General features: G+C 37.0%; 1 protein-coding gene across 4 annotated transcripts; it reads right to left on the reverse strand.

Moving 5' to 3' along the window:
• Positions 1–5369: 5369 nt before the first annotated feature.
• On the reverse strand, positions 5370–11687 carry LOC124180420 (ras-related protein Rab-3). Of its 4 annotated transcripts, XM_046565901.1 has the most exons (5): positions 11405–11687; positions 10891–11150; positions 8627–8848; positions 7735–8025; positions 5370–6945 (listed from the first exon to the last, which is right to left on the reverse strand). In XM_046565901.1, exons 3-5 carry the CDS (start codon positions 8846–8848, stop codon positions 6784–6786), a joined length of 675 nt encoding a protein of 224 aa, XP_046421857.1. In that variant the 5' UTR covers positions 10891–11150; positions 11405–11687; the 3' UTR covers positions 5370–6783. The 4 variants fall into 4 exon arrangements, with proteins under 4 accessions (XP_046421857.1, XP_046421856.1, XP_046421858.1 ...); XM_046565900.1 differs by lacking the exon at positions 10891–11150 and having other exon boundaries at positions 11405–11686; XM_046565902.1 differs by lacking the exons at positions 10891–11150; positions 11405–11687 and adding an exon at positions 9386–9403.
• Positions 11688–13702: the final 2015 nt, after the last annotated feature.

Below are 13702 nucleotides of genomic sequence, written 5' to 3' on the forward strand. Positions count from 1 at the left end.
CGGAGTCGACGCCCACATCGCCGGGTTAGAGGAAACCTTACATGCGTAAACGGTCGTGCAGCAGTGAGGCCAGGTTCTCTCTCACCTGGGCCTGGGAATCGATCGGGCTATTTTTCCCTGACCATTCGTCGTCTGCTCGCATTCGAGCCAACAACCTGTTTATCGATTGCCCTCCGTTACTTGCGTGCTCATTGTAGTCAATGTTATATTGGGAGTTTCGATGTTCGAGGTATATCGTCTTTGTCTCGAAGCTACGTGAGGATTGTCGGCCAAAGGATCAATGCCGTCAGAAGGATCACCTCGACCCCCTCGCTCCGTACTTCAAAGACATGCCTGTCTTCCCTCCTCTTCTCAGCAACGCGGTTCGATCCAATTGACCCAAAGCTCGTCCTTGTCATCAAACCGGATGTGACATCGGAACAAGTTCTTTTCCCGAAGGACGATATTCGAAAGAACTTCAATGGCGGAAATACTCTTCGGTATCACGGGGAATTCATCGAGATTTCTCATGTTATTGGAATTCATCGCCAATCACTTGGTATCTCTGAAGAAATCGCGTGAGGAACGATGCAGATCATGGAAAACGTTCCTCAGCGTTACGGTTAACGCCAAATGGTTTCAATCCCATGACATTCTATTGACTTCTGTCTTATCTTGTACTTTCGTTGACTCTCAGTAAACCTAGTGGTTTTCACTGTTTTCCAACGACTTTTCAGAGTTCTCTGGGTGTCCTCAAACTCTTTCGAGTCACTTGCTGGAACTTCCTTGCTGGAAAATCACCGAATTTCCCGAGATCACTGGAAAATCACTGAAAATCAGGTACGTAACCTTTGCGATATCAACGGACATCATTTTGAATCGTGAAAAAATAGAATTCTGTAACGAAAATTACATGAAAAGGCAGAAATCGATAGAAGTCATTCGAAATCTACGTCACGGAACCGAAATGATTCATTTGACTTCCAAGCAAATGGACGATCGACTTTTTAGTCTGCAGTCTGCAATGAGCTTGAAGCACCAAGTTCTTTCGCGACACCAAAGACCCTCCTTCATTTTGTAGTTAGTCATTTTCACAGCTCTCACTCCTAAATTTATCACCTGCAGATGAAGCGCGATAATAGTCACCAGGCAACCCATTCGCCATTTCGATGTTCGCCTACAAGATATCGATATCATCGCTGTCGCTGCAGGGGGATAAGCAGAACCCTCTGGAGAACTGCCCTTCGACATGACAGTTTATCCGAAATGTCTTCTCTGATACCAATAACGTGATGTTTCGTACAAAGACGAACCATGTAATCGGTGAGAAACTGCTCAACGTTGACAACGTGAACATTTTCTCACCCGTCGCTTCAAACAAACCTCTTTACCAACAATCGGACTGTCTCGATTCAGTGTTTCATCAAGATTTTCAAGTTGAATGAAGTCAAAGTCAAGATGAACCTAGAAGCAAGGATATAAGGAGCAAACTTGACGAACATTCGGTCACTTTTGTTTTTCAGGGTACTTTCTGTAAACGTGTCCATTCATAGTCCGCCCAAGATATCTTGATACGGTTAATTGCACCTCAGCACATGATCATCGTCGTCATCAAGTAACGAAAGAACCTGATTAAGGTATTTTCACACCAGTGTCTTAACTTGATTAGATCGAAATTATTCAGCAATTATGTAACCAGCAGGAGGTCTCCTTACTTATATGAGGAAACGTTGGGGCTAGTCTGGCGTGAGTAATTTATGCTTTAATTCCGAGTTAACGCGTCACTCGAGAATCAAGGCCTTTAGGGGTAACGTCGCGTTCTTTCGTTTATGACGGGGAATTGTTATCACTGGTGACCCAGTTTCAACCCCGTACGTAGAAGAGATAGCATACCCGACACATGTGGAATTCGAAAACTTACCGGATTACGGAAACCCAAGAGGAAAGGTTCGATTCACACCCTCTCGGTGAGGGAAATCCCCCCCCAAGAAAACTGACCCATCAACTTCCGCCGCTATTCCCAAATCAATCGTCGAGGAAGAACGATTGCTGTTCCGATCGATGAAATTTAATTATTCTAAAACCTATCCTTATCCAGGGATTACGGGGAGCTGACTTTGATCGAGGGTGAAGAAAATACGCGGCTGATGTGAGTCAAGGGTCGGTCGGTCTTACGGCCGATACAATTCAATTTAGTTTATTGTTCATCATCAATTGTCGATTATGGTTCACGCATAGAAACGAACTTCGAGGGGAATTGAAATACCTCGTTATAATTAACACAGAACTCTGCAGTGATATTATATAATGCGAAACACTTCACTGCGAATAACCTAGAATGGTTGTAATCGAGCATGAAAGCTCGGTTCGTTTCATTCCAGATTTTATTAGTCAATAAAAATTCATTTCCCGACAAGTTTACGGCTATAATGGGGTTTGAAAATCGATTTTCCCGGTGATCGTGTGACCTATGAGAAATGACATGGGGTATACTTGTTTCAATTATCGGTTATACGAACATCGCCTAAATATATATATATATGTATAATAAATATGATGGCACAATTCGTATGTTGAATTATTATTATAATACACTTTTATTTTTTGACAATGTTGCCTGCTATTATAATATTGTGTAGACAGCACTGAAAACATTAACTTTATATATTCATATATACTACATTTATTTATTAATATTATTATTATTATTATTATTGTTATTATTATTATTGTAATAATACGAACGATCAGCATAACTTTTAGGAAGTAAGTCCCAGTAACAGGTTATTATTATTATTATTATCATTATTATTAGGCGTGTGATGATATTATTGATAAAAATAATAATAACAACAACAACAATAACAATAATAATTAAATTAATAGTAACGGTAGTTACATACGTTTTACAATACATACATACAGTGTCCATCCACCAGCTTTTCTAATGTGTACTTTTTTTTTTTTTTTTTTTTCAATTTTCTTTCTCCTACTTTTTGTCTTCACGCTATTCGTATCTTTTCGATCTGTCCGCCGACTATTTGATTTTGTTTCCATACCTTTTCTCCGCTCTTTGTCATTGTATATATATATAGTATGTTTGCAGATTATTATTATTATAATAATACATCTGTATACCCCTTGACGTCAGACTGTAATAATAATTGCATAGATAAACGGCGTTTCACACAAAATATGTAGGAAAATTACCTGTTACGTTATTATATTATGTTCATTGTGTAATTTTTTATTTATTTTTTTTTTTTTTTTTTTTTACCTTTCTTCTAATTTTCTTCCTTATTATCATGTTTGTTCTCGTTTTGTTTCCCTTTTGCACAATTCTAATATATATATATATATATATATATATATATATATTATATGGCCGCATGAAGACATCGCATTTGATATATTATTGAGTTAAAGCAATAAATTCAACAAGAAAAATAAAAAATTTACTATTGCAGGTAGTATATTATATATATATATATATATATAGTATGTTTGCATGTATATATATATATATATGTGTATATTAGGGTGTTTCAAAAAAAGACGATTTTTTTTATGGTGTCTAAAAATTGATAGTTTACCTAAAAACAAAAATTTTGGCACCAATATGAACTATTAATATCAATAGTAAGGTTTGCCTCTATCCATTTCTTTATTTTCGATTTAAATAAGACGGGAAAATTTATTTTTTATTTTTTAATTCTTATTACTTTGGAACGGTTCATCGTAACAACAATCTGAAAAAAGAGATTTGTAGGAAATTTCACGCTCTACAAAAAACGTCTGAAGATCAAAGTTCCTCAGATCAACCCGTTCGAAGATATCAGCTATCAAAAATAACACTAATCAAAAATTTCAAATATTTTCCAATAAAACTACAAAAAAATATCATATGCCATATTTATATTATTTTTTACGTAAAATTACTTTAATTCTGTTAACTTGAGCCTGTAAACTTTTTTTTTTGCTAATTAATTCAACACTTAACTCACAAAAAGCACAAATACATAAATATAAAGGTTAAATATATCATATAAATGATTTTTGTGCTTATTGTGAGTTAAGTATTGAATTAATTAGCTAAAAAAAAAAGTTTATAGGCTCAGGTTAACAGAAATAAAGTAATTTTACGTAAAAAATAATACAAATATGGCATATGATATTTTTTTGTAGTTTTATTGGAAAATATTTGAAATTTTTGATTAGTGTCATTTTTGATCGCTGATATCTTCGAAACGGTTGATCTGAGAAACTTTGATCTTCAGACGTTTTTTGTAGAGCGTGAAATTTCCTGCTAATCTCTTTTTTCAGATTGTTGTTACGATGAACCGTTCCAAAGTAATAAAAATTGAAAAATAAAAAATAAATTTTCCCGTGTTATTTAAATGGAAAATAAAGAAATGGATAGAGTCAAACCTTACTATTGATATTAAGAGCTCATATTGTTGCCAAAATTTTTGTTTTTAGGTATACTATCAATTTTTGGACACCATAAGAAAAAAAAAAAATTCTTTTTTTTTTGAAACAACCTCATGTATATATATATACATGTGTAATCGCAATTCGAAACGCGGTTTCTTTTCAATTTATCATCAGATTTATTTATTGTTTTATATTCTGCGTTGCGGGTTCTATCAGCATCCTATCGTGCGGAAATGGACCCTCGTTAATTCACACGGATAAATTATTAACGCATACATTATACACTTCATTACATATGTCAATAATATTTAATATATCTTATTTACAGAGGGTAGTTCGCCTAGTTTTAAAATGGGCGGGACGGGAGTGAAGAAATAGGGAATGAAAGGAATTGAAATGAAACTAATTCAATGGAACGATAAGGAAAGTTCTAAAAATATAGACAATGGAATAACATTACGGACATTATACTGCATACATATCTATAATATACATATACAATGTATATGCAAATACTGTAGCGCTGATTACGTGAGCTATATATAACATACCTCTATCACGTATGTATAAATTTATATACTATCATACTAACATATTCAAAGAGAACGGTACGAATTGAGTTTAACAAGGTGACAAAAGTTAAAGACTTCATTTAACGCGGTTACTATTTTTGCGAGAAATACAATTCTTCCAACGTATCTGTAACCCGCATTGTGAAAGATCGGCGATGCGAATGAATTTTTCGACTTGGAAAATATCTTGTTTGCAGATTATTTTATACTCATAGTTAATCGTTGTACAGGAATTATAATCTTTAATTTTAACAAAAAGGGTTAAAATTTCGTAAGACGTCAAACTGATCGTCAAGAGATTGTTATGACGAATATTACATACTTCAAAGACATTTTAATTTGAATCGACAAAATTGGTGGTTTTTTTTTTTTTTTTTTTTTTTCTCGATGACTTTGTCAAGAATCATTTCATCGAAATATTTGCCTTTTATCTGTATTGCATACTTCGAGAAGAATTAAAATTTTTCAGGATACAAATCATAGCAGCGATTAATTCGATAGCTTGTAAAAATCGAGTATCGGTTGAAAATTTGATATCGTTGTTTTTTTTTTTTTTTTTATTTTTTTCAAAGCCTAGACTTTGATTCGTGACACCGATTTTACTTCATCGGATTGGATCACCGATCTGTACTTCGCCAAATTGCCAAATTTCATTTCCACACCGAATCCCCTGACTAAACGCGTTTGATTTCTGTCTGTTACAAAAGGCCTATGATTCAGTTTCTATACATAATGACAAATCGTGTATACAATGACGAAAATTATCGTCGTCGTCGTAGCAGGCAATTGAAATTCACTTTAATTGACACGTCATAGAATAAGTTAATAATATAGATTATACAATGTATAGCTGATGTATCTAAATATACATCACACACTCATTTTCAATCGGTTGTAATGTGTACATGTATATGTATATACAAAGATTCTTCTAATAATTGAGACTCTAATTGATAAATTCACAATTCGCTGATTTCAGCTGTACACCGCGCAATATTACATTACATTAGTGATATATCGTATATTATAGGATGCTGGTGCAACAGGATTGTGTTTATACTTTGGTTCCTTCGCTCGTGTAATTTTTCCTCTCATAACAGTTGTCATCTGTTTTAGCCGCCGTACTGCTATTCCAGTTGATAATAATATTCATGTTTAATGATGAGAGAGACCATAAACTGGCTTTCGTAAAATGGTGTTCAAATTTTCGAAATATTTTTAAACAAGTTTTCCATTAATTGCCCGTCTCTTCGTGACGAATTTCATCCTAAAATCAGTAGATTAACTCTTACGTTATGTGAAGTGAAAAACACTCGGGTTTAATGAGGCTAAAATTAACGTTCAACTTTGACCAAAAGGTGAACTTAAATCTAAGATTATTTTTTACTCGGTTGATAATTTTTCAAACGATCCAGAATTGATATTTCAAAATCCGACGAGATTTGACGATAAAAATTCATTTACTCAAATCTGCTGTATGAAATTTTCAAATTGTATAATATTTCTGCGAATCCCAAACGAGTAAATCTACATGGCGGGAAATTTGAACACCAGAATAAGAACGGTGAGAATGTAAAGAGAGTATTGTCTAACCGAGTATCGCTAACCGTAAAAACAAAGGCTTGGACTGAATGGAAATTGAAGTACAGGGGCGGAATGCGAGAGAGAGAGAGAGAGAGAGAGAGGGTGAAATTAAGAGGGAGAGGAAGAAGAGACAAACAAGGAACGACGAAATTATGGACTAGCCAACTAGCGTCGGCACTCAAAGGGATTTTCCATGAGGCGCAATTATGACGCCTTAGCAGTTGCAGTTTGCATTAGCGGGGTTACTCGGCTGATCCGTAAGTCGCTGGCCCTTCGCCCCGGTTCCTGCACCTCCACTTCCCATCAGGGTTGGATCACTGTCAAGCGATTCGCTCATCTTGTCGCATATTATGTCCACCAGCCGCTCGAACACAGCCTAAAAATTTTAAACACATCTGTTATTAGTTACGAAAATATAATTGACAAAATTTATGCAACTGGTTAAATCGCAGGATCTTTTTTGATGGGCTTTACTTATTTCTCGTCGTTTCTTCGTTCTAATTAAAAGTGAATTGATTAACTCGATTCGTCTCTACGGTACTGCTAATTTTTTCAATCTTGTAACTAATCATTCTTTTCGTTTCGTATTTTGTTTAATTGAGGAAATTCGTTCAATTGTAGAAAATTTTTTCCGTAAAATTTATTTGTTCCTAATCCGCTTTTCATTCTAATTAGCAGTAAATCAATTAGCTTCGTTCACTTCTGCAATATTCCTCACTTCAGATTTCTAACTAGTCAATTTTTTGTTTCGCGCTTTGCTTACTTGCAGAAATTGACTTGATTGGAGAATCTTTTGCGCTTTCATTAGCATTTTTTTACCGGCTAATTCATTTTAGGTTATCGAAAAGGACTCGACTCAATCGATTTCTGCAGGGTGTTGTTTCAAACCTGTAACTCATTTTATGATTTCGCACTTCAAGTGGTTGACAAATTGATTCACAATTAATTGTAGGATCTGTTTGGCTTGAATTTAGTTTTTCTTATCGCTTTTTCATCCCAATTAGTGAAAATCAGTCGATTAACTCGACTCATGACTGCAGATATTTACTTTCCCAACCTTCCGTCACATCATTTTATGACTTTGTAATTAGTGTCAACTTTTTTTAGTTTTGTCTGATTGCAGGATAACGCAAAGGTTGACCATATCTATTTCGAATGACCTTACCTTGACGTTGACATTCTCCTTGGCCGATGTTTCGAAAAATTGTACGCCTAATTGGTCGGCCAATTGTTTGCCCCTTTCGAAACTGATGACTCTCTCGTCTTCCATGTCGCACTTGTTCCCGACCAAAATAACCTGGGCATTGTCCCACGAATATGTCTTTATTTGCGTAACCCAGTCTTGGACGGAATTGAATGACTCCGCGTTTGTTATGTCGTACATCAGTATGAAACCCATCGCACCTCTGTAGTAGGCCGTCGTAATCGTTCTGTATCTCTCCTGACCCGCCGTGTCCTGCAGGAATAAAAAACAGTTCTCATTTCCACTAGGATCACGACTTTATTATTGCCATTTTTATACGTCAAGAGGATACGCTATAGTCCATCTTTACCGACGAGTCAAAATGTCACTATTTTTTATCGTTCTAGGGGAATTTTTGTTACGCTGACTGCAGCATTTTATCGAGACTTTTTAATTGCCATTTTTATCCGTTGAAAAGATATGCTATAGTCCATCTTTACCGACAGATCAAAATGTCATTGTTTTTGACTGTTCTAGGGGTATTTTTATTAAGCTGACTGCAGCATTTCATCAAGACATTCTAATTGCCAATTTTATCCGTTAAGAGGATACGCTACAGTCCATCTTTACCGACGGATCAAAATGTCACTGATTTTGACTGTTCTATGGGTATTTTAATTACGCTTACTGCGGCATTTTCATATCGGACGTGCGTAGGCTTTCATAGTACAGTAAAAATGAATGACATTTAACGCGATCGGTATAAACTAACTACAGCATAATATATTCCATTCAACTTTAAATACGCGTTGAAAAATAGAATTTCTCACTTTGGTAAGTAGAGATAAATCGTTTACAGTAACAAAGAACGAACCCATATCTGCAGTTTAACCCGCTTGTCGTGCCTGAAGACGGTTTTCACTTTGAAATCGATCCCCACCGTCGATACAAAGGCCGAGGTGAACGAGTCGTCGGCGTATCGGAAGAGGAACGATGTTTTACCGACGGATGAGTTGCCGATTATTAACAGCTTGAACATGTAGTCGAAATTTTGATCCGCCGCATCCTTCTGCCACTTAGGGTCTTGGCCCGCCATCTGAAAACAATCCAAACGGTATTAACAACTGCCTCTTTTACGATCCAACCTTATTTTTCAAACCAATTCGAAAATTGATACTTAAATATAATGCGTTGACCGATCGCATCGAAACGTATAAACGAAAAAAAGACGAAAATCGGGTAAAACAGATGCTGAGAATACCGTCAATCGACGTTTCGCGAAGTGGGAATGAAAAGATATAATCCATGTACCGCGTAATCCGGGGAAGTGATTTCGACGATTGATATCATCCGTTGCATTCGCGTACGAAGTTCCAGCACTGAATCCTTGACAGGAACTCTAGCGGCGCTATCCTTGTCCTTATTCTCGGACATTGTCGCGATGTAATAGCAAAAATACGGTTACGGAATGCGAATTATAGAACGCGTCGCGAGATGAATGAATGATGCGAGTCAGTCAATGAGTGACAGAATCGCAGGTTTAAACGTCGGGATGAAATCTTTCTCCCCGTCTGTTGATCTCCTTCCTGTCGATGTATAATTACTATCCTCGGTATTTACGATATCGCCTTACTGGGTTTCCGCTGCTGATAGAGAAAACGCAAAACCACACCGCGAACCTCACTTCGGTCTACGTGGCTTCAAGTCGAAGAACGACTCGGTTCGCAGTTTTAAGTAACGCTGATAACGTCGCCTTTCGAGTGATCGGCTCTGCGGAACATGTTTTAACGTTAGTTCCACCTCGACTCACGATTGGCTCCTGTACGTCATATTGAACTTAGTAACGTTATCGAAACGACTCATGTTGACGAAAGAGCGTTGTTTCATGTTCCGAAATCTTAGTTACTTCAAAATCAATGTAAAATTAAGAAAATAGTGATTTTTTTCCACAATGTTTAGTTACGATAATGTTACCAACTTCAATATCGTCCGTATACACGGTGCAGTAATTTACACTCACTCCCAGTTTCTTCAAGATCGTTAAAAACTGTTATCGAAATTGTGTCGTTTTCCAGTGAAATTCGATATTTTCGAGTCTTTCCCTTATCTCGCATAAAATATCTCTGTCGCTTAGATCAGTGCATTGTATAAATTATTTTACGTACAGTATAGCGCAAAATAGTGCGAATTTCTAATCTGCGAAAAGATCATTTATTTCATCGTATGGAATGGATATAATTTTTGTAATTTTGAAAAACGAAACTGTATTATGAATTTTAACTGGTTGTCCTGTACTGAAAAAAAGTGATTTTAAATCTAACGTGATATTCGACAAAGTTAGACAGTTTGCGGAAACTGTTTTTGGGATATTTAGGTACATTTAAAAAAATGGATAAAGTTAAGATCGGATAAGACAGAGAATCGAGAAAAACAAAAAGTGATTAAACCTCTTTATTTGAATATCTGTGCAAAAGAAAAATGAGAATAAAATATTTATTCTACTCACACTTCTGAAAAAAAAACAAAATATTGCAGTATTCTTCGTACAGTATCTATTCACGGTTTTGATTCAACTGTTTTTCAACCGAGGATCAGATTCAATTTGTCTAAAGATTTTCCATCCCTCCGTTGTAGAGAAAATGATTTCGATATGAATTATAAACTTATTGTTAGAAATTCTAATTCTAATATCAAATTTGGTGAAATTTTTTTTGTCTATTCCTGTACTAAAGTTAACAATCGCCCGACACGCAATCGTCGGACGTTGTATTAAGCGATATCCGATATCGTTTATATCGACTGCCAAATAATGGCCGAAATTTCACTACTTTTTGACAGTCTCAATTATTGATCAGGGGGGTTTAGCTCTTGAACCACGTACAAACGACGTATACCCATATATATAGCGCACCTTACACATGCCCGCCATCAAAGATTGTAATTGGAAACATCTGGTACGAAGTTGGCACAGAATCGATTCAAACGAACCGACCGATAAAACAAAAAACGCAAAGAACGGAATAAACTGACCGTGATTCGTTGCCGTATCGCGAGAACACAAATCCTCTCGCCAGTTAACCGAATCAAATATGGCTATTCTTGAATGACAAGGGTGATGAATAAGAAGACGAACTCAACTCGACTTTTCCACAATCAGCCATGTTTTCCTTGGCTCTCCGTTCGCTTGTTTCGAACCTGACCGAATAACGTCGAAACAAGTGACGTTCAAGTTCGCCTCACGGCTATAAGAAACGAATCCGAATTAGCTCAGCTGTCAGGAGGCGATAAACGAGCGTAATATCGTGTGCTATCTTCAAGGAAGTGGGAAGCAGGCACGTCACAAGCGAGTTGCTGTTGCAGGCTTATCGAGGCTCGCTGATTGGCGGAGGTGCGTCGACCTAAATAAAAGCGTTAGTCGCCGATTAGGAGTCGGGGAGTCTAAACACGGATTGAAAAAATAGCCAAGCGAAAGCGGAGCCGTAGAAAAAGAAGAAGAAGAAGGAGAAGAAGAAAAAGAGAAGGGGTGCATCGTGCGAAGGAAGGTCGGGAAATCAATAAGCAGGCCATCGACGAACGAGTCGAGTCCGCGTTGGCGTTGGAGATGGTGCGGATGGAAATGGAACGGGAGCTTTCGTTTCAGTGATCGACTCACAGTTCCGTCGTTGACGACCCTCGAAGGCCCCGATGATTTTAGTCTAAGGCCCAGCGGCGGTTTTCCGGCGATGCAGGCTGCTGCTGGTCAGGATGATCGACGATCTCCGTTTCCCCCGGATATTTATCTCGCTAAACTCTCGTTATCGAGCCTCGACAGTTCTTCCTGCCGATTGTCAGGACCTGATTACGTTTCACGGACACGAAAATTCTACCGCGGGTACACGAACGACAACGTCGTCGGCTGGCGGACTGGCCTCGGGAAAGCCTCGCGCCACTATAGCTTCGATATCGACCATTTCGAAGACCCCCGCCCGTACCCTGTCAACGGTGTCCTGAAACGCGCCTGCGTCTCCCCCCGATGCGAACTACATCAATATATCCCAAGAATACCGTGCCGACGACGTCGCTGACTCCGAGGGTCCAACTTGTTGATTTCCCAATCGGTTGCAGTTGCTGTTAATTTACACTGAGAAATATTTCATTTGTTATAGGAACTGGAAAAATTGAGTAAAACTGGTATCGTTGAGAAAACTGTTTGAATATTGTTGGAACTGCGAAAAACGAGGTACGCCTAAACATTTTGCGCTGTCGTCGATCCTTTTTTGGTAATCGCAACGCAAATTCAGTTTCTGAGGTTTACTCTACTTTTTTAGTTAAACAAGGCTTTAACGTCAATTTATTCTTGCACAAGCGTTAAATTTTCGCAACAGTTGCAAGAAAATATAGTAAAAGTGATCGTAATGAGAAAGAATGGCAACGGATACTAGACCTTCCGGCAACGGCTAGAAAACTAATTTTCATTTTCTACCTAGAACTATATTTTTCGATTGTGGTAAAAGATGAAAATAGTTAAGGACTGAACGGTAACCGGAACTAAAAATTTCTCTCGGTGTATTTAAAATTACAAAATATGCGCACATGTATGTGTATAGACTTGAAAAACTAAAATATAGACAAAAAGAATATGAAAAATAGAAAATGCATTTTTTGGCTCCAAACATCTTACTTTATATAGAAAACCAAATAAGCAATAAAAATAATTTAAATAAAAATTAATATGCATTTACATATTAATCTGAGCCCTAGCCGTAACAGTCAAGTTATACCTCATAGTTCTGGGTGTAGAATTGAATCAGTTTTTCTACAGCAGTGTAGTGACTGAAGAATTACAGTCGGATGAATGAACGGACTTCTAATATTCCAATAACCAAGGAATCGTAATTGTACCGTATTTGAAAACTATTTAAACCTCTTTAAATAAAATTTTCCATATTGTATCCTGTATGTGGATACGTAAAATTTCATGTCGACAGTCATGTTTATCCCTCTTACACCGTTAAACTCTTTCTTTCAAAGGTCTAAAATTCTCTCGAAAACCAAAAAAGACCAACGATATTCAATATATTATAACCTTCCGCGACTGCAATTTTATCCTCGTATACTGCCTTAATATCATATAGCTGTACGTAATTTAATACAAATGTATATTATACTGTAAACTGCAAGTTTTCCGTCAAATTCGACGCGAAACGCCGGCAGATAGGCAACCAAAGCTACGTTTCGAATATCAAGGAGCATAAAACGTAACTTCGGTTGCCTATCTGCCGGCGTTTCGCGACGAGTTTCACGGAAGACTTCCAGTATATGCAGCTATCTCGTTTTCCACGTACTAATTATGGAAAATCTTGAAGCAAACCAGCCTCCTGTCTTATTAACACAGTAATGCATTTTACACTAAAACGTATAAAAATAAAATATTAAATAATTTTTCCCACCCCATTATAACGTATGATTTCCATCTACATTGACTGAAAAAGACGCGAAACAAGAAAATTCGATAGAACTGAAAAATTCTGCCCAACAATTTCTTTCCTTATTCTTTTAGTAGAATCCTTTTTACTTTTATCTTTCTTTTTTTCTCTGTTGCACGTCTTATCTCATCTCTTTCAACAAATTTCACCAACGTTATATTTCTATCCTGAAGCTCATTGACAATTTGCTCAGCTGTTGTAATTGCATCGTGAAAACAAACACAGTGCTCTTGTGCCACGCTGCCGCAACCGCGCATCGACATCTGCTCTGATCTAACATGGCCGCTCTTGTATATGATAGTCTTTTTTTTCTTCTTTCTTACATTTCATTTTCACTACACCAGGTATTTTATTTTCACCTTTCCGAATGGCAGCGCCTGTCGCGATGCTCCATCTGGTGCCTCGGTCCGCTATCCAATTTCTCTTCTCTTCACATACCTTTTGTTGTCGATAACTTCCGGTTATCGGCTGTCTGTTAACCGGAT

Source organism: Neodiprion fabricii, chromosome 4, assembly GCF_021155785.1.
Source record: "Neodiprion fabricii isolate iyNeoFabr1 chromosome 4, iyNeoFabr1.1, whole genome shotgun sequence".
In the NCBI taxonomy this organism is placed as follows: domain Eukaryota; kingdom Metazoa; phylum Arthropoda; class Insecta; order Hymenoptera; family Diprionidae; genus Neodiprion; species Neodiprion fabricii.

Bases quoted from the DNA above. Each gene is read 5' to 3' on its own strand.
- LOC124180420 (XM_046565899.1), bottom strand. From the start codon at position 9,186: ATGTCCGAGAATAAGGACAAGGATAGCGCCGCTAGAGTTCCTGTCAAG. The intron at 8,026-8,626 runs GTTCGTTCTTTG...TTATTCCTGCAG, and splicing joins GGGTTAAACTGCAGATATGG to GACACGGCGGGTCAGGAGAG. The intron at 6,946-7,734 runs GTAAGGTCATTC...TAAAATTTTTAG, and splicing joins AGGAGAATGTCAACGTCAAG to GCTGTGTTCGAGCGGCTGGT.